We start from the raw sequence: 23,696 nt of genomic DNA, 5'->3' as shown, positions 1-23,696 counted from the left end.
TGCAGAATGTTTTTCCCAAAGAAGAAAAACATGTGCATTAAAAAATTAATTATTGTCACTCAAATGCTGTCCTATCTTAACAATAACATTTGTCTTATTATTCTAAGCTGAGTGGCCACAAATTACTCATTTTACTCTGCAGCAGGCAGCAGTTTCTAATGAAGGTGCTCTGAAAACCCCACTGTAAAAACTCTGTTCAGCATTAGATAACAGACACAGCTGGTTGATGTAATGGAGCATGTCTGAAGAGCCTTAAAACAGAAATATGTGTGCATATTTAACTTAAGCCCAACTGAATGATGTTTTTGTCTTAAAAACAACACTCACACATCAAAATGCTTTCTCTATTATCTATTATCTTTTTCTATTAACTACACTGTGATCAACACAAGTTTTCTCCTATTTCTGTGTGACATGTTTCAGTACTTCATTGTACACTTTTTGCTGCAAACGTAATATGTTTTGACAAATATGAAATATTCTGAAATAACTGACTCATAAAAAAGCTGTTTTCAGTATTTTATATACATTCATCAGAACAGGTGGAAGACTGGAGCCTAGATATACATTAGAAAATTATACAGTATTCAATTCAAGGCTCTATAATAAATACATAAACACTCTGATTAGGGTTAAGACAATAGGAACATACCATCACCAGTTACTTTTAGGTACATTTGCTAATGACTGTCTTCATGGCATTCCTCAGAGATTTTGATCCACATTGACATGATGGCATCTCACAGTTTGTTAGCTATACATCCATCCAAGTGACTCGTGAGTATAGCAGCGTAATTAGATACACTGAAACCTGGAAATATATGTGTCCATTGAACATAATCATGTTATCTTAAACGTTCATTTGTTTCAACAGCTGCAGCTTTTGAGCTTCTTTGGAACCTAGTGTGTCGTACCTCCATATCATCATTATTATTATTATTAATATATGTCATTCTCAGTGTGTTTTCTTTATAAATATCAATGTCACTCATGTGCAAAATAAGCAAATTCGCAAAACAGTTAAGTCATGTCAAGTCTATGTGTTCACATTTTGGCTTCAGTGCCCTCAAGCTAAGGTTTAAGCTAAGGTTGTCAAGAAGCGCTGTGTGGAAGGCAGGAGCCAGACCCAAAATGCAGGCGCTCAGGCACAAGGTTTAAACACAAAGAACTCAGCTTTATTTGCTGGCAGGGGAAGTCATACAAAACTAAACTGGGGAAAATATGAACTACAACTTACAGAGAGGAACATGAGGAAACACACAGCTTGAGGGACAACACGACACTGACGCAGAGAAACACAGGGTTTAAATACACTGGGAAGTAACGAGGGGAATGAGACACAGAAGGAGAGCACAGCTGGGAGAAATCAGAACTGATGAGACAAGGAAGCAAAGCAGAACACATTCACATAAGACACAGACCTTCAAAGTAAAACAGGAAGTATAACACGGAGACGCGAACTTGACACGGTGGAGACAGCAACTAAGAAACACAGAGACTTACACGGAACAGAGGGGGCACAGAGAAACATGAAGGGCAGGGGATCAAAACTAGAAACCATAGAATAAATCACACGAGTACAAAATACAAAAATCACAAAGAACTAAAAACGCTGGTTCAGGAGACCCAGGATCCTGACAAAGGTAGTGCCAAATACACCACTTTAGTGTTGTTCTACACAGAGCACCACATGGATATCAATACGCACATGAAAATAGTTCTTGACAAAACTTAGATTGCAGTATAAATGGCTTGACTGCCTTGGACAGTGTAAGGGTTTTTGAAAAGTGCTTAGACACACTTGTTATGTGTTTTCAGAGCATAAAGAATAACTCAGACGAAGCTCGTGTTTAGCTGAGATTTCTGTGGGTGTGGCTTCACCGTGGGCGTGGTCACTGAAGGTCTAGGTATTGAGGCAGGACATCGTTCCAGAACTGCTGAGAGTCCTCAGCTTTCGCCCCCCCTGCAGCTCTCTGCCTGGTCCTCGGTGCTGGTTTGGGTGCTTCTTTCTGTTTGCTGCTTCTGTCTGGTGGCGGTTTCTGTCGCTTCTCTTTTTTTTTCTTTGCTAATTTTGCTTGGTCCTCCTCTTCCTCATTCTCCTCCTCCTCTTCTTCATTTTCATCTCCTTTTTCCTCTTCCTCAATTCCCTCTTCTTCTGCCTCCTCCTCCTCCTGGTTCTCATTTCCCTTTTCCTTATTCTCTTCATCCCTTTCTTCTTCATCACCCTCTTCCTCACTATCCTCATCTTCATCATCAGTTTCCTCATCATTACCTTTCATGTCTTTCCTTTTTCCTCTTAGCCTTGTCTGTTTTTGCTGTTCTTCCTCTTCTTCCCCTTCCTCCTCACCTTCCCCCTCCTCCCCCTCCTCCTCCTCCCCTTCATCACTCTCTAACAGATTTTTTTTAGCAGGCTCCATGCTTTTATTTTTTCCTTTTGATTTCTCCTCTTCCTCACTTTCATTCTCTTCCTCAGCTTCTTCTTCTTCATCCCCTGTATCCTCCTTATCTTCCTCAGCTTCTGTTTCTTCGTCCCCTGTATCCTCCTCCTTCTCTTCCTCTTCTTCCTCAGCTTCTATGTCTTCGTCCCCTGTATCCTCCTCCTCTTCTTCCTCTTCCTCTTCTGCAGACTCTTCCTCCTCCTCACTCTCTTCTTTGTCCTCATCCTCTCCATCTTCTGTCTCAGCTTCCCCATCACCTACGGACTCACTTTCTTCCCTTTCCTCACCTCCTTCTTCCTCTTCTTCTTCATCACTTTTTTCATCTTGGAGTTCCTCTTCATCAGCCTCGCTATCTTCTTCTTCCTCTCCCTTATCACTGTCTTGCACTCCTTCACTCTTATCTGCCTCTTCATCTTCAACCGAGTCCTTCTCCTCATCCTCATTTTCTGTGGAGGCATCATTTTGTTCCTCAGTTTCGCCCTCTTCATCTTCATCATTTTCTTCTTCTTCAGTTTTGGCAGATTCTGCAGTGTCTCCTTCCTCTCCGTCCTCCTCCCCCTCTGACTCTCGGTTCGTGCTCTCATCGCTCTTTGATTCATCACCGCTTTTCTTCTCTTCATCCTCACTCTCCTTCTCTTTATCCTCTTTACTCTCTTCATCACTGGACTCTTCATTTTCACCTTCCTCCTCTTCCTCCTCAGCTCCTTCACTCCCATCAGAGTCACTCAATCCATCACTTGTCTTCTTACTGCTTTCTTCCTCTCCTTCAGTTTCAGCAGCATTAGTTTTATCACTTCCTTCATCTTCATCACTCCTGCTTGTTTTCTCGTCACCCTCTTCTTCCTCAGATACATTATCTTCCTCTCCCTCTCCCGTATTGCTCTCCTCTCCTGTTTCTTTGTCACTACTACTCTCACATTCTTCCCTTTTATCTTCACTGTCACTTCCACTCTCGACATCTTCATCTTCATTCTTTCCCCCATCCTCAGAATCCTCATCCTCTCCAGATGCCTTGTCGGATTTCTCCTCCACTTCTTTTTGTGAATCTTCCATGTGTTCACCCCTGATATGCTCAGACAGGCCCCCTTTCACTGCCTCCCCCTCTGATGGATCACAACTGCTGTCATCATTTTCTACTTCTTGGGATTCATTTACAGATTCCGATGGAACACCAGCTTGAGCATCTGTCTTCAGGCCATCCTCCGTTTCATTCGAGGAAGAAAAATGTGACAATGTGGAGCACAAGGACGGCTCCGTAACTGCACTCTGCTTCGTGAATTGTCTGACTTTACTGAGCGTTTTAGAGGGTGTCGAGGTGGCTTTGTCACTGTCAGACTGCACACTTGTCACTGCCTCACGAAGGACCTCAATAGCTGCACCTGCAATCCCAGCAACTGGAAGAAGTGACGCTGAATTACTGAGAATTTCTCCCCAATTTGTTTTTCCCCCATTCTTGCCCCAAGTGTCCTCTTCATCTGTTTCAGAAACACGGGAATCCATAACAACAGGCTTAGCGCCTCGCAGGGGTTTTGCAGCTCTAGGAGAATCCACCTCTGGGCTTTGAGGGGAAATTGGGTTACCTCTCACTTCTGTAGGTGTATCCTGCTGAGATGACGGCAGGCTGGAAGCTTCACTCTTTGGTTTAGCCTTCATCTTATTCTCAGAGTCAACATCCCCCTCACCTTTAACTCTGATTTCCTCTTCCTTGCCTCCTCCTCTTCGTTTTGTTTTTGCCCTCTGTTCAGCACCGGATTCCTTTGCCGTCTTTTTGTCCTTTATTTTTGACAATTTCTGCTCATCCACAGTTCCACCTTTCATCTTCAGAGTGGCGTCTTTGGCACAATTTAACTCATTTTCCTCACACTTTTCTTTGCTTTCACCTTCAATGAGGGGATTTTCTGCACATTTACTTTGATCCTTGACTGGTGTTGGTTTAAGCTCTTGCAATTTTCCCTTAACTTGCAATGGTGTTTTTCTGGAGACAGATTTCTTGGTTTCAGCCTTAAAAGGTGTTGTGTTTTCTTCCTGTGCTGCTGGCGATTTAGCATCCACTCCTGGTACAGATTTAACCTTGTGCTGATCTTTTGTTAGAGTCGATTTGACTCGCCGTGTCCCCCGACTCGCCACTTCAACAGGTTTGACGTCATCACTTCCCCTCTGAGTTGCTTCATTTTCCTTTACGGCATTTTCTGTGGATGCTAGACTGGCTGCTTGATTCACTTTACTGACCTTGATAGAAGGAGATTTCGGATCTAAAGATGATGATTTCTTTGTCTCCTTTTTTGGGGTCCTTGTCAAGCCTTTCTTCAGAGAGCTGTTATCCTCTTCATTCGGTTCATTACTTTCTCTCAAATCCTCAGTTTTCCTCGTCTTGTGCTTCACTTCAGTCACTCTCTCCTGTGCATCTGTCAGCGTCTGTTGTGTTTTTGTGCTATGCTCTGACGGTTTCCTCTTATCTTGCTGTGATGATTTAAAATGCGGGAGCTGCTTTTGAGCTTGCCTGTTTTCTGAAGGTTTGATGTTGCTGGACTCCTTGGTGATGTTCTCTTTGCTGTTTGAAGTCACTTTGTGATTTTTCTTTGTGCTCTTCAGAGGAGACACTTCTGTCTTCAAGGTGCTGGGGCCCTTCATAAGCTCTGTTGGCAAAACCTTAGGGGAGTTTCGGTCGGTCTTCTCGTTAGTCTGGATCTGTTGTGCAAATGGTTCTTCTTCCTTTACTGCATGTCTAAAAGCTCTGCCCTTTTTCTTTCCCTGTAACAAATCACATAAGGATTCAGAAAGATATAATACGAAAAAGAAAAGTAGATTAAAGAAGGAAAGCTGCACAAGCGGAGCGGCCGTCAGTATAACTGCATATGTAATTTGTTCAATGTTTTATGTGTTTTTAATGCTTTAAATATCATCTTACCTACCTACTGTACTTGCACCCTACTATTATAGACTACTAGAGGTATATTTCAGTGGTTTTCAAAGTGTAAATAGAATGTCAGGGCAGACTCGTATAATTAGTTGCACTGAAGACTTAGTAGGTGTGCACGAATAATTAGTGTCAGCAGTTTGGTGAAATATATTCCCCTTCTCTTCCCGAGTTATGGCACTGACAAAAAGTGAATGAAAAAAAGTGTTTCTGCTGAAAATTATGATGTCACAGTGAACCCGCCTTTTGACCACCAATGACTGTAAAAGTTCTGTTAAATCTCAACGATTTCAATGTCAATTCATGCTAAATTACACATATATAGATTTCATTTGTAATACCAAGAATCAAGCATAACACCACAAAGTCAAGCTCGGATACAGTCCCAGTGGATTACCTGATGCCAGCATAAATCCACTGTCTGTGATGTCTTAGCTGAAACTTTTCTACATATTGAAGTAGAAAATCTTTCACAGGGTGTCACTGAGGTGCTATTTAATCACACAGCAGCCAGTCTGCCATTGTGAGGTGTTTAAAAACAAGTTCAGCACCTCATAAACCTTCTCTCCAAAATTGATTGTTTTCATTAAATACCTATGTATAATACAATATTTTATTCTCTTGATTACTGATTATTTTAGAAAACATACTGGCAGGGATAGCTCAGTAGGTAGAGTGGTGGTTCGACTCCACTGAACGGCTACCCTGAGGTACCCCTGAGCAAGGTACCGTCCCTACACACTGCTCCCCGGGCGCTACACTGGTGGCTGCCCACTGTTTCACTGGGTGAATGGGTTAAATGCAGAGGAACTATTTCCCTATGGGGACTAACACGCACACTTTACACTTTTACACTGTCTCAGACTGACGCTGAAAAACTAGTTCTAGGCGGGACTACTGTAATTCGTTATAATCAGGATGTTGTAAAAACTTCCTAAAAGGCCTTCGGTTAATCTAAAATGGTGCAGCAAGAGTACTGACAGGGACTAGAAAGCAACAGCATATCTCTCCTATTCTGGCTTCTCTTCATCTGGCTGCCTGTTAAATGCTGGATCGAATTTAAAATCTTTCTCCATGCATACAAGGTGTTGAATAATAAGGCCCCATCTTATCTTAATGACCTTATAGCACTGCATCACCCCAGCACAGTACTGCACTGCCAGACTGCAGGTTTACTTATGGTTCCTAAAGTATTTAAAAGTATAATGGGAAGCAGAGCCATCAGCTTTCAGGCCTCTCTTCTGTGGAACCAGCTTCCAGTTTGAATTCGGGAGACAGACACTATCTCTACTTTTAAGATTAGGCTTAAAACTTTCGTCTTTGATAAAGCATATATTTAGGGCTGGATCAGGTCACCGTGAATCCTCCCTTGGTTATGCTGCAATAGGTTTAGGCTGCTGGGGAATTCCCATGATGCATTGAGTTTCTCTTTTTCAGCCACCTTTCTCACCCACTATGCGTTTATACACTTCTCTGCAATCATTATATGATATATTAATAAGAAAACTAGAACGTTATGGTGTCAGAGGGGTAGTTTTAGATTGGGTCCGGAGTTATTTAAGTGACAGAAAGCAGTATGTGAAAATAAATGGTGGTTGCTCCTTATGTATGGACATTGCTTGTGGTGTACCCCAAGGGTCAGTTTTGGGTCCAAAATTCTTCAACTTGTACATTAACGACATCTGTAAAGTGTCCAAAGTATTAAAAATGGTTCTCTTTGCTGACGATACAAACATTTTTTGCTCTGGTGATGATCTGCAGAATTTATTGGAGGATATGACTAATGAAATAAGTAAAGTGAAGTTCTGGCTTGATAAAAACAAATTATCATTAAATTTGAATAAATCTAAACTGATGTTATTTGGAAATAGTAGTTTAAATACAAATGCAAAGATTCAAATAAATGGTGTTGATATTGAAAGAGTCAGTGAAAATAAATTTCTGGGGGTAATAATAGATGAAAAACTTAACTGGAGAGCTCACGTAAGATATATTCATTCCAAAGTATCACGAAGCATTGCAGTACTAAACAAGGCAAAACAGGTATTCGACAGAACATCACTTCATATTCTCTACTGTTCACTGGTTTCACCATACTTAAGCTATTGTGCAGAGGTCTGGGGCAATAACTATAAAACCACATTACATTCACTTTTTACTCTTCAAAAGAAAGCAATTCGAATCATCCACAATGCAGGTTATAGGGAACATACAAACTCACTATTTTTGCAGTCTGACATATTGAAAATTGACGATATAGTGAAATTCCAAACAGCACAAATTCTATTCAAAGCAAAAAATAAAGAACTGCCAGGTAATATTCAGAGTATGTTTTTTTTGAAAGAAGGAAGTTATAATTTAAGGGGTTTTTGTAACTTCAAAACAATGAAGGTACGTACTACAAGAAAAGGCTTTTGTGTTTCTGTTCATGGAGTGAAACTATGGAACAAACTGAATATGGAATTAAAGCAATGTCCAAACATAAAACTGTTCAAAAAGAGTTATAAAAATATGATCTTCTCGATCTATAAAGAAAAGGAAAATATTTAAATTAAGTGAATGTCTCTATTTAAAAACAAACAAACAAAAAATTCATGATGTGATATTATAGTATATAGTATATCAGAAATCTGTTCACTATTTTTATTACAAATTATATCAGTAAGGAAGCTGACTAAATATTCACTGATAATTTATGGGACAGGGGTGGGATTAAATAAGTGTATACTTCTTCCCACTCCCTTTCAACATGTAAATTAATCAGAATGTTTTTTTGTATGTAATTTGTATAGTATTTTTTTTCTCTCTTATTTCTTTTCTAAATGTACTTGTATATTGTTCACATGTTGAAATAAATTACCAATCAATCAATCAATTAGTTATTAGTCATCTCTGGAACTCTGCCACTGCGCGTCTTTGTACCATCTTTCTCCCCTCACCTCCAACCGGTAGCGGCAGATGCCAGTCCCTCCCTGAGCCTGGCTCTGCTGGAGGTTTCTTCCTGTTAAAAGGGAGCTTCTCCTTCCCACTGTCACCAAAAAGCTTGCTCATAGGGGGTCATATGATATGTTTTCTCTGTTTTCTCTGTGTTATTGTAGGGTCTTTACCTTACAATATAAAACACCTTGAGGCAACTGTTGTTGTGATTTAGCATGATATAAATAAAATTGAAATTTCTCTCACACTTAAAACCCACACATGTGAGGACACACATACAGTACTGTGCAAACACAAATACACAAATTTACCCCTGCAGTGAGGACAGGATTGCTGGGGGGGGGCACCACATGTTGCAGTAACCCATAGCACACAGCAAAGTAGGAGACTCTTTCTCAACTTGCTTCATCACTGGTTGTGGAAACACTGATGAGATGTGGCAAGATTCCTGAGAACTTTTCCAAAGCACTGCATGTGTGTGTGTGTGTGTGTATCCGTGTGTGTGTTTGTGCATCTAGGGGCTGGAGCCCAAACAAATTTGTGTATCAGCAGAAGCTGTCCAAATATCTGAAACTGGCTGATGAAGATTCATTAGAGATATTCAATTTTATATTTTTCTTCATTGTTTTACCAAGTGGAAAATTTCTTTACACACACACACACACAGTATACACAGCACGTATGCTGATGTATGCACATTTCCTGGAAAAAGTCAGAGTGTTCTACGTTGCTGCTTCCTGCCCTGCAGTGCATTTAATCCAAACCAGAGAGAAGAAGCCAGAAGAGGAAAATAACAGTCGTCTCACTCTACATTTAAGACTCTGTGGACTATACTGTATTTATCTGCTCTATCTAAGAGAAACCATCGCATAATGAGCCATCAGAAATGTCTTCTCTCACCATATATGGTGAAAAGACTTCTTTCTCCTCCACTTCTTCAGTGATTATTTGTCTCTTAACATTTCCTGAAATAACAGACAAAATTAGGTTAAACAGCTTAAACCCGCTCAAGCATCAGCTAAAAGCTGGCTATAACATTTATTGCCACTTGTTGAAACCATAGAATTCAAGTACCTGTTTGTGTTGGGGCAGAATGTTCTTCCTCCTTTAGATTTTTAATGAAAACATTACTGGGGGGTCTAGTCGGGGTGTAGGGCTCTTTAGGTGGCACAGGAGATGAGAATTTGTTACTTAGAGGCTTCTTAGTGGCTGCTGCTCGGTTTAGTCTAGGCTTTGCAGTCATTTTAGTAGCTACAGGACTGCTGGGGTTTAATTTTGTTATAGACTTTGGTAAAAGCAAAGGAGAGGGCACCTTTTTGCATTTAGACTTAGAAGAAGCAGACGTGGATGCTTTACTTTGAAGCGTGAATGATGATTGTGAATGTGGGGTTGATGCCTTAGAGGATAACAGTGGACTCTGAGGGGATATGGATCGAGATCTGGGGGAGAGAAGTGGGCTTCCTGTCACCTCTGATTTTGGTTTAGGGGATGATGAAGGGGTAGTAGCATCATTTGAAAGGGTTTTCAGAGTTAGGGAATTTCTGGATCTTTGCCGAGATGTGTTGAGAAAGTCAGAGTTAAGCCGTGGGAGGCTCTGAAACTTATCCCCAAACAACTCCACAGAACGAACCTGAAAAATAGGAAACGAGATTCTCGAGTTTAAGTTTGGAAATGTATCTATGGAGCGTCAGCAACCAGTGGCAGATTTGCAGTGTGGTGCAACACTGCCCCCTATTGATATAATACAGGTCATACAAGTTTTCCAAGGGGTTCTGCAAGCATGGGTTTCAAATGTTTAACGTTTTATTATCGCATAAAATACACTTAAATACCTGTTTCATGACTGCACAGGTCAAATAAAAAATAAAAGAAAAAAAATCAATTCCACCCCAACCCCTTTACTGATTTCTTTTTTCAACATGCCTGCATGTTTATCACACTCAGGTCCTCAAATAAAATTTAATATTAGACAAAGATAACCTGACTAATTACAAAATGCACTTTTTAAATTCATTAAGGAAAAAAGGTATCTAAACATGCCTGGCCCTGTGTGAAAAAGTAATCTGCACCCTTGTTGAATCATGAATTAACTGTGGTCAACCACATTTTTTTGGAAGTCTGATCCATCCATTGGAGAGCACCAAGGAGAAAACCACTGCTGATCTAAAACAACACAAAGGTTCGTCTCACTTTTGCCAAAAAACATCTTGAGAACCAGGGGACATGGGAGAAAAAAAAATTAAGACGGACTTTTGCGAGATCTCGCAAAACAAACTCGGGACTCGCAAAAGTTTTAGCCGCATTCTTAACCTCCCGTTAACGGGAGGTCGAGACCTACTACAGCCGGGTGGAACACCGCTTTCCCGGCACATCGTGCCTCGACCTCCCGGTTGGCTTCGAGCCGGCGTCCGAAGAATGCGGCTAAAACTTTTGTGAGATCTCGCAAAAGTCCGTCTTAATTTTTTTTTCTCCCATGTCCCCTGCGGGGCTCCGTAGAAATCCAATGGAGATCCAAAATGCTAGAAAAAAACCCTCCAATGTGGCTGAATAAAAAAAAAATCCTGCAGAGTGGGCTAAAATCCCTCTGCAGAGATGTAAGACTTATTGCCAGTTATCACAAATACGTGAATGCAGTTCTTGCTGCCCAAGTGTGGCACAACCAGTTCTTAGGTTTAGGGGGCGATCATTTTTTCATTCAGGGCCAAATAGATTTGGGTAACTTATTTCCATGAATTAAACTATAACATAAAAAACAATTATTGTAGGGTCTACCTTACAATATAAAGCTCCTTGAGGCAACTGTTGATGTGATTTGGCGCTGTATAAATAAAATTGAATTGAATTAAGTGTTTTAAAAATGAGCAGTAAGTTGAAGGGTCTCACTCTGTCTCGGTGGCGTGCCCGGGCTGAGAGGGCTGAGAGTGGTGATGGTGGAGTTGGACTGATGAACTTGTTTTTAAAGATGATTTTGGTAAAACTTGACTCCAGAAAGTAGTCTGCGATTAAGACATCCTTCTCTGGCACCGCTTCTTGGCTCTCTGCTGGCCTGGGTGTAGCCACGACCAGCATGTGGTGACCACCGCACGACACCTGACGGGGAGAGAGGACACAAGAAAACATCTTTGTTACATTTAGCTGATTAACTCTCAGTCTGCTCTTCACTCATTTACCTGCTGACATACAGGATATTACTCCCTCAAGGCTACAGCAAGATTGTTTTCGAGATTACGTTTGCCTTACTTTGAGAGAAGTTTACCTCTGATGTATCTAAGAATGCTGCTCCCTATGAACAATCAGCTGCCAAATAGGAGAAAGCCTGCAGATGCAAAGAAAGGCAATATGATGTGACACTACACGATCCATTCAGAGCTCATTACTCATCAAAAGGCTGATCTCTGAAAGTATCCAGGTGCTGGCTGTGAGCACAGCTTCAGCTGCTCTTCCTGGGGTGATTGGTGAAGAATATTCTGTTATCGATCACTGATGGTGCTGTGGATACATCCTGCTGTAGTAGGCTTCCTGTTACAAGCTGTGGTGCCTCTCATACATTTTATGGCCTTTTTGGAGGGAGTTGACTGATTATGAAGATTACTTTTAAAGCCCTTCACATCACCTTCACTTACTGACTGAACAGCGTATTGAAGAAAACGTGTGCAGAGTGTCGGGCTGAACTGGTTGATGAAGTTTTCCTCCCCTAACCCGAGTTTTCCATGACGACCATCACCAAACGTGTACAGCAGCCCGCTGTCTGTGGAGCAGGGGGAGGATAAATGCATCAAACACAGACTGAAGGTTTTCTATCCTGGCTGAAGTCGTTTTGCTTTTAACACATTTTATAAACAACAAAATCCTTGATTTTTATTTAATTCCCTTTTTAAATGCACATAGGAATGAAAAGTTTGAATACTGAATATTGGTTTTTAGTACATTGTTTGGCTGAAATTAGATTTATCATTTAGTTAACTGACAAAACTTGGATTTATCTACCCCCTCGAAAACTGACTCACATGTGGTGATAATCAACTGAATACCTCTAGAGGCAGACAACATCTGAGAAAGTTTATGAAATTAGTCACTTTAGCAAATTCTAGAGAAAGCTTGTGAGTTGCTGAACTTGCATTTGAACACCTCACAGTGGCAGACTGGCTGCTGTGTGATTAAACAGCACCTCAGTGACATGTTTATGCTGGATGGGGAAAAAAGAGATTCCACTTCGTCTTCATCATCAGTTAATTTGTTTTATTTACCTCACTAATGGTACTTTTAACTAGAGATGGCACGATACCACTTTTTTATGTCCGATACCGATACCGATATCATAAATTTGGATATCTGCCGATACCGATATGAATCCGATATGGTGTTTTTTAATCAACAAAACTGTTTTTTAAATATCTTGCTGCATTTTGTATAAGTTCATACTCAAGTTTAAAACAACAACTACACTAAAGCTATTCTGTTATACCTGTATACAAAAAAAATATTTCATAGTTCAGCAATACTGATCAATCTAATAAACTTAGACCTACACCATCCTCCCTATTCTGGTATTTTAAAGAGTACTTAGCATAAATATTAAGCAACCTAACTAATAGGGTTCCAACTCCCAGCAACAACAAAAATAAATAAATAAAAAATAGGGAACCACCCCTCACGCTCCACCTCATGATGCTTAATCGCCGTAATCAACCTTAATTTGATGCAGTGTGAAAAAAAAATGCACAGAAATCAATTATTTTTCAAGAAATATTAAATAGATTCAACATCTTTCTTCAACAAAATTGCAGACTGCACAGATGGTACCTTCCCAAAGGAAAAAGTAGTATAGCTTACTAGGGTATATATATTAGACTTAATAGTTACTATATACAGTAATGGACTTCTATTCATTTTGCATCAAATTAAAACTTTGGCTGTCAGATAATTATTTATTAAAAGCTAGACATTTTAAATGAGAATAAGAAAGAAAAGTATGTCTTTGTGCCCCCTTTTCCCTGTTAATGCCCTATCGGCCCCCCTGGCTAAACTTTGCTAGATCCGCCCCTGCACAGTTACCAGCCGTCAGCTATGTAGAAAAAGATCCTGGTGTAGAAAGTAATATTAAATAAATTCTAACAACAGCTGATCAAGCTTAAACGTGCTGCTGTTGTTCAGCCGCTGGTTTCCTCTTTCTGGTGCAAAGTGGGCCAAAAGCAAACTAGAGACACGGACTCGCGACAGAAAAGCCGATCAGCTGATCGTTAAGCAGTTTCATGATTGAAGTAGCAGCAAGAAGAGGCAGTCGCTCCATATATCGTTTGTTAAGCTTAATGCAGGAATGCTTTACAAACATTCAGAGATGGACTTACACACTTGCTTTACTTCTCTCGGGATAACTTTGTCGGAGATGAAATGCCGGGTTGCTAGCGAAGCTCCAAATGCTATCCAGACCACCGACAGGTCCCGCATGCCACAGCCGCTCTATCACGTGATGCATACTGCTCCGACGTGCTAACCTGAGGTGAGTTACGGTGTGTTGCAAGTTTTGTGAGGTGCTTTCGTGATATTTAATGGATCGGATTACATTTTTTATTTTTCTCCGATATCCGATCCAGTAATTTAGGTCAGTATCGGACCGATACCGATACGTAATATCGGATCGGTCCATCTCTACTTTTAACCTGATTACAGGTTTGTTGCTGTGTGTTTAATTATGCGTGGTACACAAGTCATATGTCCTAAAGAAGTTTGTTTCTTGAACTTATCACAGAAAAACTTTTTTAAATAATTCCTTCCTTAAAGCTTGTAGATATATTATATTCCATTAAAACAGTTATTATTGGCCTTTATATGCTTTCATATATAAAACATGCATGGACATCTAAAAAGGTGAATGGGAAATGCTACTTTTAAAGTCACAATGACCTTCAAAGATGGCTTACCTGTGACCACAGCTGTGTGGTTCTCTCCACACGCGATGTGTCTGACCTTGCTGTTACAAAAGTGCTGCAGCGCTTTTGGCAAATGAACCTCAAACAGAAATGTTCCGTGGCCCAGCTGACCGTACTGACCTCTGCCGAATGTGTACACGTTCTTCTCTGGCACAGCAAAGCAGACAGAGAGAAAGAACCCTTTTGATTCAAAGCGATGTATAGTACATTTACTCAACTACTGTACAAGAGCACTATTCTCAGGGGAATTTATTTTGATGTTCTTCTTCATTGTGTCTGTGCTACATTTGAGCTGAGATCACTTATTCTGTCCCTTAAAGTGTCTAACATAATCAAACAAGTTGAGTTCTGTGGCAGATTTTAAAGAAGGAAACACGATGTGATCACCACATGTGTTTTACAGTTAAAATCAGCCCTACTTTGATCAGCTGACATTAAATGTTGCATACATATTAATGCATACAGTAAAAGCAATAGTATTTTCTCCTTATTTTTTCCCACAATAATGTGAAAATCATTATCAGGCACACTGATACTTTTGCTTAAGTTAAAGACCTGAATACCTTTTCCATCGCTGTTTAACCAGCTCCTTTCACAGATGTTTTATGCTTTTCTTTAAAAATAACAAATTGTTAGCATACCTGTGAGGACCACTGTGTGCTCTCCTCCACAGCACACTCGGGTGACATGACCCAGGACTCCCTGCACCTGCTGAGGAATTCTGTGATTGGCCAGCTGCTCCTCCTGAAGACCGAGTCTTCCATTCGCACTCTCACCAAACGTGTAGAGACGACCATAAACTGGGACAAATCCAACACAATAAATGACACAAGTATTGAAGACTGGTTCATTTAACATTGGACCTACTGCAGTGATGCATGTGGCTGGACTGCGTTGTACCTGTCACAAAAGCTGAGTGCTTATACCCACAGGACACCCATATGACTGCTTCTCCAACGTGGACCTCTCTGGGTTCTGCAGCAAATCCCTCGTCCCCAAAAGAAATCTGACCCACAGAGTTGTCCCCCCACATGAACAGCCTCCCATCCTCTACCAACACACATACGTACATACACTTTACATATGCCCAGATCATCTTTTCTAGCAGAGAAACTTATTATATCGTCATTGTTCAAACCTGTTAAGGCGGCTGAGGTGTTGCATCCTGCAGAAAGCATTTTGATTGGTGCCCAGTCGCAGAAGGGGCGGAGCAGGTGAAAGTATGTAGACTTGTCACAATGGCCTAAACCCAGCTGCCCGTCCTGGTTGCTACCTGCACTGTATACACTGCCATGAACTAAATATACAAGTATACTCATTTTGAGGACAACAGTGTTCATGGAAACATCTCTCACGTGTAATTAAATATTTGTTTATTGTCTCACATGTGCAAACAATTGTGTGGTCTCTCCCACAAGCTGCAAGCTTCACCTTCTCAGACTTCAAGGCTGGAAAGGAAATGCAGTAATTATAGTGAGTAAAATGGCTTCAAAATACCACAATTATCTTCTTGTTAATGGACTAACAAATTCTGGTTCTGGTCATTAGTTAACAATTAAAAATAATTCAAATTTATCACACATTTTCTCAACTTTCTGCCTTTTTTGTCTCACATTTTTTTGTCTTTTATGTGATTAGAATCACAATACCAGAGGAAACTATGTGGTCACAATTGCTCCAAGACAGTAAGAACAGTAACAATACAACACAACTGGTTACATACAAGTAATATATAAGTTACAAAATATAACAAAATAGCTTGAATAGATACAAATAGCTCTAATTATAAAGATCCCAGTATATAAAACTGTATTGCACTGTACTCTATATTTTGGGGCTTAGATTAACAAAATAAGTCATGTGGGCTTATTTTTTTTTATGCTTTACACAAAAAATAACTAGTTTGATGCAATATGACCCAGCCACGGTGAAAAATACTAACCTTTCACAGAGGTTGGTTTCCTGGCACTAGGCTTAATTCTCAACCCCAGCTGGCCCCATGTGTTGCCACCAAACATCAGCAACCTCCCATTTTCTGTAACGCCATTGCAGGCACAAAAAGAATGTTATTAGTGAACAATGTCAGCTTTCATTACTAAAATATACATACAGTGTACCTGTGATAACAGCAGAGTGCTCTCCGCCACATGACGTTTTCTTTGGATGGTCATTCTTCAGCCAGAACTTGCTGGGAACATTATTAGCAAAGCTGGTCCTTCCAAATGTGAAAATTGCTCCTGTTTCTGGTAACAGATGGACAAATACAGAGCTGTGCAAAGGTCTTCAGCGACCTCTTTTTTGTAATATATATTTTGCTATGAAAATGGGAAAGAGGTGCAGTTATCTATTGAAACATGCAAACATACATGGAAATACACCATTATAAGGCAAAAAAACAAGTCTGTGTAATTCTTACAAGCTTGGAAGTTGATATTAGACCACCTTTATTCTTAAACACAGTCTGAACTCTCACAGCCCCAAACCATGACACAGGGTTCACACAGGGTTTTACAGATGGTTGTACCTCTTTCCTGACCTCCTCTGTATTTTGGCAATTATTTGAACGAAAAATTTCATATTTGGATTCATCACTGCATAAGAGCTGCTGCCAGACCAGTTATTTTGCAATTTGACCTCAGCCTTTTCTCCTGGTTTCACTTCTTTAATAATGGCTTCTTGACAGCCACCCTTCCACTGAGAATATTTTTGATGAGACTTCAGTGAACAGTAAATGGATCAGCTGAAGGGCAGATGCATCTCTCAGTTCCTGTGTCAGGTCTTTGCTGGATTTCTCAAGGACATGATTTTCAGATACTGCTTATCTTCTGTAGATGGTTATTAAGCCTGCTACCTTCTTTTATCTTACAACTGTAAAGTTTCCTCAAATTTTTAAGAACACACTGCACACCATGATAAGATCTTTTTTAGGTTTTTGACAAATAGCTCTTTAGGAATCATCTTGTGGTTGCAACAATACTGTTTCATGCCTATCAAATATGTTTTCTTTGACATTTTTTATATGATTTAAGGTGCCAAAGAAATGGGAACAAATTCTGTTTTATGACAAGCTGTTAAATTAGGTGTCTTTTTAATGCTTGTGTTTCATAAGTCAGTGTTAACTGGCTTAACAACAATAACAAACAAACAAATAAAAATTAAAATATCCCCCTGAAAACGGTCAGGCATAGAGACTGGACTGAAAATAAATGAAACAGCAGCCAGTGTCCTAAAGAGAACTATTGCTTAAAGAAATGGTTTTAGGTGAGAAGCGGTTCAAGAATTTTGCACATTGCTGTTTGTGATTCATCTCTAGAAAGCCCAGGGACAGAAAGTTTAAGTACTTCCCGAACTTAACACCCACTAAATCCCAGCCAAGCCTGCTGACAGAGCTCAAGCCATTTAAGTATCAGCAGGCTGACAGAAATAGAAACATGCTATCCGTGAGCAAAATGGAGCCTGTGTTAGGTATGATTAGGTGTGCATGAAGCCGAGGGCTTTATAATATGTAGCAAGGCTCACCTGGTATGTCGACATCGGTCTGCCCGGTCATCTTCACTGCTGGCTGTCTCCCTCACACCTCCTCACCTTGCGGCTCCCTGCTGATTAGGTAGATCAAACCCAGGAGGACAGGTGAGAGAGAGGGGGAAAGAGAGAGAGAGGCAGGAAGAGGCTTAGCCACAGGAAGATGCTGCATTACGGTCATTTTATTTTATTATATATTATTGTTCCCCCAAAAAAATATTCCCTGCTTCCCCAACAAGAAACTTTGGGTAACCAAAGACATTAAAGCTGTACTGAACAAGAAAAAGACAGCTTTTAGAAACAGGGACAAAGAACAGTTGAAACTGGTGCAGAAGGAGCTTAAAGCCAAGATTGCTGAGGGAAAGGAGTCTTACAGAAGGAAGCTGGAAAGCAAACTCCAAGAAAACAACACCAGGGAGGTGTGGAAGGGAATGTGGACCATTACTGGCCAGAGACAAAAGAAAGGTGTGGGAATAGATGGAGACGTTGAATGTGCAAACAAACTAAATCTGCCTGCGTCTTCTGTCTCCACTCCCAGCTCTTCCGATCTTCTCCATTTTCCTCCCCCCTGTCTTGCCCCCTCAGCCTGTCTCTCTTTGTCCCTCTCAGCAGATGAAATCACAAGGGAACTGGGCAGACTCCATTCCAGTAAAGCTGCTGGCCCTGATGGTGTGTGTCCCAGAGCCCTCAGGTGCTGGGCTGCCCAGCTGTCTGGAGTTCCAATTCAAATTTCAAAATCAAATTTTATTTGTCACACACACAACCATACACAGTATGACATGAGGTGAAATGCTTATTGCTGTGCAATGCCCGACCATTAAATTATAGAATTGACAGTAATATTTACAGATTACTACAAAAAATTACAGCTTTAATTTAGAAATTTACAGTAAGATGTGCAAATAACAGTTTATGTAAGAAATTATTAATAAAAAGAAATTATAAATTATAAGAAGCGTGCAAAAGGAAAAACCAGAGTGCGTGTGGAGATGTGAGGTGTGTGAAAGAATCCAGTATCTTATGTAGTTCATATGTATAATCCACAGATTAAAACAGTTGTTTGGCTAAAAATTGTCGAATTTTTTCCAGGTTCCTGGAAAAATGGAACACGAGTTTTAAAGACAAGGTAGCCAGGGAAGCCAGAGACCTTAAAGAGACTTGTCTTCTAAAAAGATTGCTGAAATCGGCCTTGAACAAAGGAAGGGATTATGCTGATGAGCCAGGTAGTGTCCCAAGGTAACATTTTATTAATGTAGTGATTTTAGTTTTCATTTTTAAAAGTTATTTAAAAAGCAGTAGTGTGCATAATGTGTGTATGGATCACTTCTTTTCTGCTCATACCCTCAACCAGACATGGCTTCTCTTCTTGTTTTGCTGCATCTTCTCACGCCACAACCAGCTGGAAGGAAACGTCCTAAGAAGATGAGTGTTGGATCCAGTTCCACATACTGTGGTTCATGGAACACCTTTTCTTAACCTAAGGGGCTTATAAAGTTATGCTTTTTATTGTGTTTCAGTCCTACCAGAGCCTTGAGGATCACCTCATGAATAATGAAGGAAACCCCCAGCCATATCTCCTGGCCACAGGGACTTAGAAAGCACAGGTTTTCAGCTTCTACATTGTCTTGGATCGGAAGCTTCTTCCATGTCAGTCATGCACATCACTGCGTGCATTTGATGAGCTGTTCAAGTGTCACTTCGTTGACGTGTGAAATATGAAGACACTCTGTCCAGCCTGCACACATTTTTGCAGACCTCTGTGTACAATATTGATGTAGGCACAACAGCGGGAATTCATTCATCTCATCTCATCCCAGAAGATGATTTGCACTGGCATTTGTTGCACATTCTAAACATCGTTTTCCCAATCTCTATCACTGAAGGAATGACTGTGTATTTAAAGCACCTGATTATTGTACACCATAGACTCTTTAGAGAACTATACCCATCAAGCAACTTAATTCCAAAACATCATTTCATGGTCCACTATCCGAGGTGCGTTCGAAAGATTGGTCCTCTCATTCATATCTGGACCATGAGATTTGAAGCCAAACACAAATTTTTCAAAGACTGTATTAAGAACCTTAAGAATTTGACTGCACCACTTGCAAGGAAACATCAATTTGCATTAGCTTATCATTGGGAATGTATGAGTTTAAAAGCAGTTGAGTCTGGTCCAGCTAAAATGTGTTTGAAGAATACTCAGAAATTATATCTCCATATCTTCATGTTGATTTAGACCACTGTCAAACTCACACACTGGGTAATGTGTATTGGTGTTGAATATATTGTTGGGCTTTTTGTTTGCACAGGTGTAACATGGTAGACTAATGTGCCTGGATTAATTCATCTCCATATTATTGTGTGAAGCTGCACTGGGTTGGGAGTGGTTGTGTGTGTCACATTTACAGTGAGCCAATGGCTATAATGGAGTTGGACTAATTAGAGGCAGGTGTAATTGATTGCACTGATACATTGGTCTACTTATAGCCCACACTACAAACACTGCTGTGTTAGTTTGTCTCTCTGTGCAGGTATGTAATGTGCTGAAACCTGTTCTGTTTGGGATGGATGGGTTGTGTGCTGTGAATTATATAGTGAAGGTGCTATTTTGTCTCTCTGTATAGGCCAGTGCCTATTATATGCCGCAGCCGAGTTGCAGAGGCCGGAGTGACCACCGGCTATCTATTTACAGGGTGGTAGGTCTCATAGGACAACTGCTAACCCTGTTCAAGTTAATGTGTGGAGTTCAACTGGCTTTGTGGCATAGCTGGCTCCGGACTTGGACTGTGTGTTTTTACTTGGTCCACAAATGGGACACTGGACTGTTTAATCTGTTACCTTTTGATTATTGTGTTAATAAATCATCTTTTAGAATTTTATTAACTGTCATCGTTTTACCCACGGCTGAGACAGTTGGTCAGACCTAGAATCTTTGTGTGTGTTACACAGGCACTTATGAAAACATGTCAGCTTTCAGCAAGATAGCTTTGATCATTTTGCATGATGGTAAAGCTGTTTTTGTTATGGTTGAGCATGAAACATGTTTCCATGATCATTTTCATGCTTTTCAAGTAAACGAAACCATTCCTAAGAAGATACTGGCCCTAGAAAGGGAGAAATTAAGACCTTTCAAATGTTTTGATGCCCAAATGTTATATGGGTGTGATTCACAATTTCATGTTGTGTCAGAGAGTTGTATTATTTAATTTGTTGGCTTAATGGAGACTTAGTCTTCCTCATGTTAACACTGCATTACAAGTGCTTTCTTTAAGCTTTCTTTAAATTACAAGTTTTTTCTTTAATTCTGTTAGGCCTATATGATCACACGTCTCAACTGTTTAGCTGCCATTATAATAGCTGTTTTAATGGTGAATGTTACACTATTACAATGCTGTTTTAATAAATAAATTCATACATTCATAATAATCAGTATGGTGTTTTTGTAGTATTTTATACCGAAAACCTTTTTTTCATTTGAGTAACACTATAAAATATCAAAATGAACTCTAGTTATGAATTAAATTTTACTCTGTGGTAGTAAAAATGTAACTCCATGAGAGTTTAGTTTTAACTCCTAAAAAGAGTTGAATAGTTACTGTCACTCTGCACTCAAGGTTATTCAGTGGTCACCAGTGTTGGGAAGGTTACTTTTAAAATGTATTCCATTACAGAATACATGCCCCAAAATGTATTTTGTACGTGTTACGTTACTCAATGAGAGTAACGTATTCTGAATACTTTGGATTACTTAATATATTATCATTCAATTCAATTTTATTTATATAGCGCCAAATCACAACAAAAGTCGCCCCAAGGCGCTTCATAGATACAGAGAAAAACCCAACAATCATATGACCCCCTGTGAGCAAGCACTTTGGCGACAGTGGGAAGGAAAAACTCCCTTTTAACAGGAAGAAACCTCCGGCAGAACCAGGCTCAGGGAGGGGCGGCCATCTGCTGCGACCGGTTGGGGTGAGAGAAGGAAGACAGGATAAAGACATGCTGTGGAAGAGAGACAGAGGTTAATAACAGATATGATTCAATGCAGAGAGGTCTATTAATACATAGTGAGTGAGAAAGGTGACTGGAAAGGAAAAACTCAATGCATCATGGGAATCCCCCGGCAGCCTACATCTATTGCAGCATAACTAAGGGAGGATTCAGGGTCACCTGGTCCAGCCCTAAATATATGCTTTAGCAAAAAGGAAAGTTTTAAGCCTAATCTTAAAAGTAGAGATAGTGTCTGTCTCCCGAATCCAAACTGGAAGCTGGTTCCACAGAAGAGGGGCCTGAAAACTGAAGGCTCTCCCTCCCATTCTACTTGCTGTTTACAACTACATGAATGTGATTTATTACTATTACTGAAGGTCCGCGGCTCATAGCCGAAAACTAACTTTACTTTGTTGCCCGGGTCAGGTTTGCTAGCGAGAGACAGAGAAAGGCTGCTCCAACGGAACTTATTGTTTCAGAGGAAAACAGGAACACCGCGTACAATTGAGTCTTAATAGCTTACTTACAACTGGGCTCATCAGGCACTCTTCTTGGCTGCAGTGGTTATTATTATTATTATATTTACATGCTTCCAGCTAGAGCTGGGCGATATGAGATTTTTTCATATCACGATATGTTTTTTTCATTTCAGGCGATAACGATATCTATCACGATATAAGCCAAATAACTATATTTGTAAGATTTAAATGTGCCGTTGCTCACAAGTAAAATGTGAAATAATCAGCAGCTTGTTTTGATTTAAATATTTATTTCCCATAATAAGTTCAACAGGGTAGATGTACTTAAGGAACATGAGACTTTTTCAGATAAATAAAGGCAAATATTGCAAACTACACAAAAGGCAGCCGCTAAAGCGTTTAAGTTTCAAAATAGAACAAACGAAACAGACTAAATTGTCAATTCCACTTAGAAACAAAGTATTAATTCTAAAAATAAATCTTAGTTTGTTTTACAGAAGAACAGACAAAACTAACTTTTGTCAATATCAAATAAACTGAGAACTAAAAGGAAATTCTCAATCTCTCCTTGTTGTATAGCTGAGCTTTTCAAACAGTTTTAACAGTTACTTTAGTCTGACAAAAGCCGAATGACGAATTAGTGCTTCCAGTCAGAGACTGAGGCTACGTCCACACGTACACGGGTGTTTTTGAAAACTGAGATTTTCCGTTTTCGTTTTAAAAAAATAATCCCATCCACACATAAAGGCAGAAATGAAGGAAAACGCTGCTATGAACATGCCAAAGCAGCAGGTGGCGCTAGATTCCTAACCGTGCAGAAATGTTGGCCAATCAGAAGTCTAGAAGCCTCGGTGGGAAAAAGTAAACAAAGCTGGGGCATAGAAGCAGAACCGAGTCGTATGTGTGGACGGACAGTAACTGTGTGTATATGTAAGCATTTAAACACTGCAGAGAGTAGAATTAACAGTATTGTAGAAATTCATTTCACCGAAACAATAACGTGGCGCACAGTGTGACGCATGCACCAGTTTATTGTATTTCCAGACTTGCTTTCGGCACAATTTACAGTGAACGCTACTCTGTTTTTTGTCAGACTTGAAATAGCCGAAATACCTTCACACTACGGAACTTCTATGGCTCTTCCGTTCGACAATCTCTCCGGCATTGGAACCATCATCGGTTTTCTCTTCGGTCACGCTCATTTCCCCCATTATGCGCTGGCTCCATTACCCCTTGCTGCTTCCCAAACAAACACACGTGCGGCTTGGCACTTGTGCTGTACGTAACAAGTCACGCGACGTGACGCTGCGGCTGTGATTGGTTCGGCTCTGCGCTACTTAATTTGGATTGGCTGACCTTTTTTTTTTTTTTTTTTTTTTTAGAGGACAAGAGCGGCGAGGTCTATCGCGATAGCTTAATTTCTCTATCGAGTAAAAGTTATATCGCGATACATATCGTTATATCACCCAGCTCTACTTCC

At 40.2% G+C, this 23,696-nt stretch overlaps 1 protein-coding gene across 3 annotated transcripts; it reads right to left on the bottom strand.

Annotated features, from left to right (window-relative positions):
- Positions 1-507: 507 nt before the first annotated feature.
- On the bottom strand, positions 508-23,689 carry rpgra (retinitis pigmentosa GTPase regulator a). 3 transcript variants are annotated; one of them, XM_086265824.1, is made up of 14 exons: positions 23,330-23,689; positions 17,742-17,821; positions 16,340-16,465; positions 16,165-16,257; positions 15,608-15,670; positions 15,361-15,519; positions 15,123-15,272; positions 14,864-15,022; positions 14,214-14,369; positions 11,916-12,040; positions 11,176-11,382; positions 9,367-9,922; positions 9,193-9,257; positions 508-5,189 (listed from the first exon to the last, which is right to left on the bottom strand). In XM_086265824.1, exons 2-14 carry the CDS (start codon positions 17,770-17,772, stop codon positions 1,893-1,895), a joined length of 5,187 nt encoding a protein of 1,728 aa, XP_086121950.1. In that variant the 5' UTR covers positions 17,773-17,821; positions 23,330-23,689; the 3' UTR covers positions 508-1,892. The 3 variants fall into 3 exon arrangements, with proteins under 3 accessions (XP_086121950.1, XP_086121952.1, XP_086121951.1); XM_086265826.1 differs by lacking the exons at positions 16,340-16,465; positions 17,742-17,821; positions 23,330-23,689 and having other exon boundaries at positions 15,654-15,670; positions 16,165-16,259; XM_086265825.1 differs by lacking the exons at positions 16,340-16,465; positions 17,742-17,821; positions 23,330-23,689 and having other exon boundaries at positions 15,361-15,509; positions 16,165-16,208.
- Between the last annotated feature and the right edge of the window lie 7 nt (positions 23,690-23,696).

This window comes from Aulonocara sp. 'chitande type north' Nkhata Bay, linkage group LG16 (assembly GCF_057382095.1).
Source record: "Aulonocara sp. 'chitande type north' Nkhata Bay isolate Kocher_YH1m ecotype deep benthic linkage group LG16, A_spYH_male_GT1.1, whole genome shotgun sequence".
NCBI lineage: Eukaryota > Metazoa > Chordata > Actinopteri > Cichliformes > Cichlidae > Aulonocara > Aulonocara sp. 'chitande type north' Nkhata Bay.
This window is presented reverse-complemented; position numbering and strand designations above follow the sequence as displayed.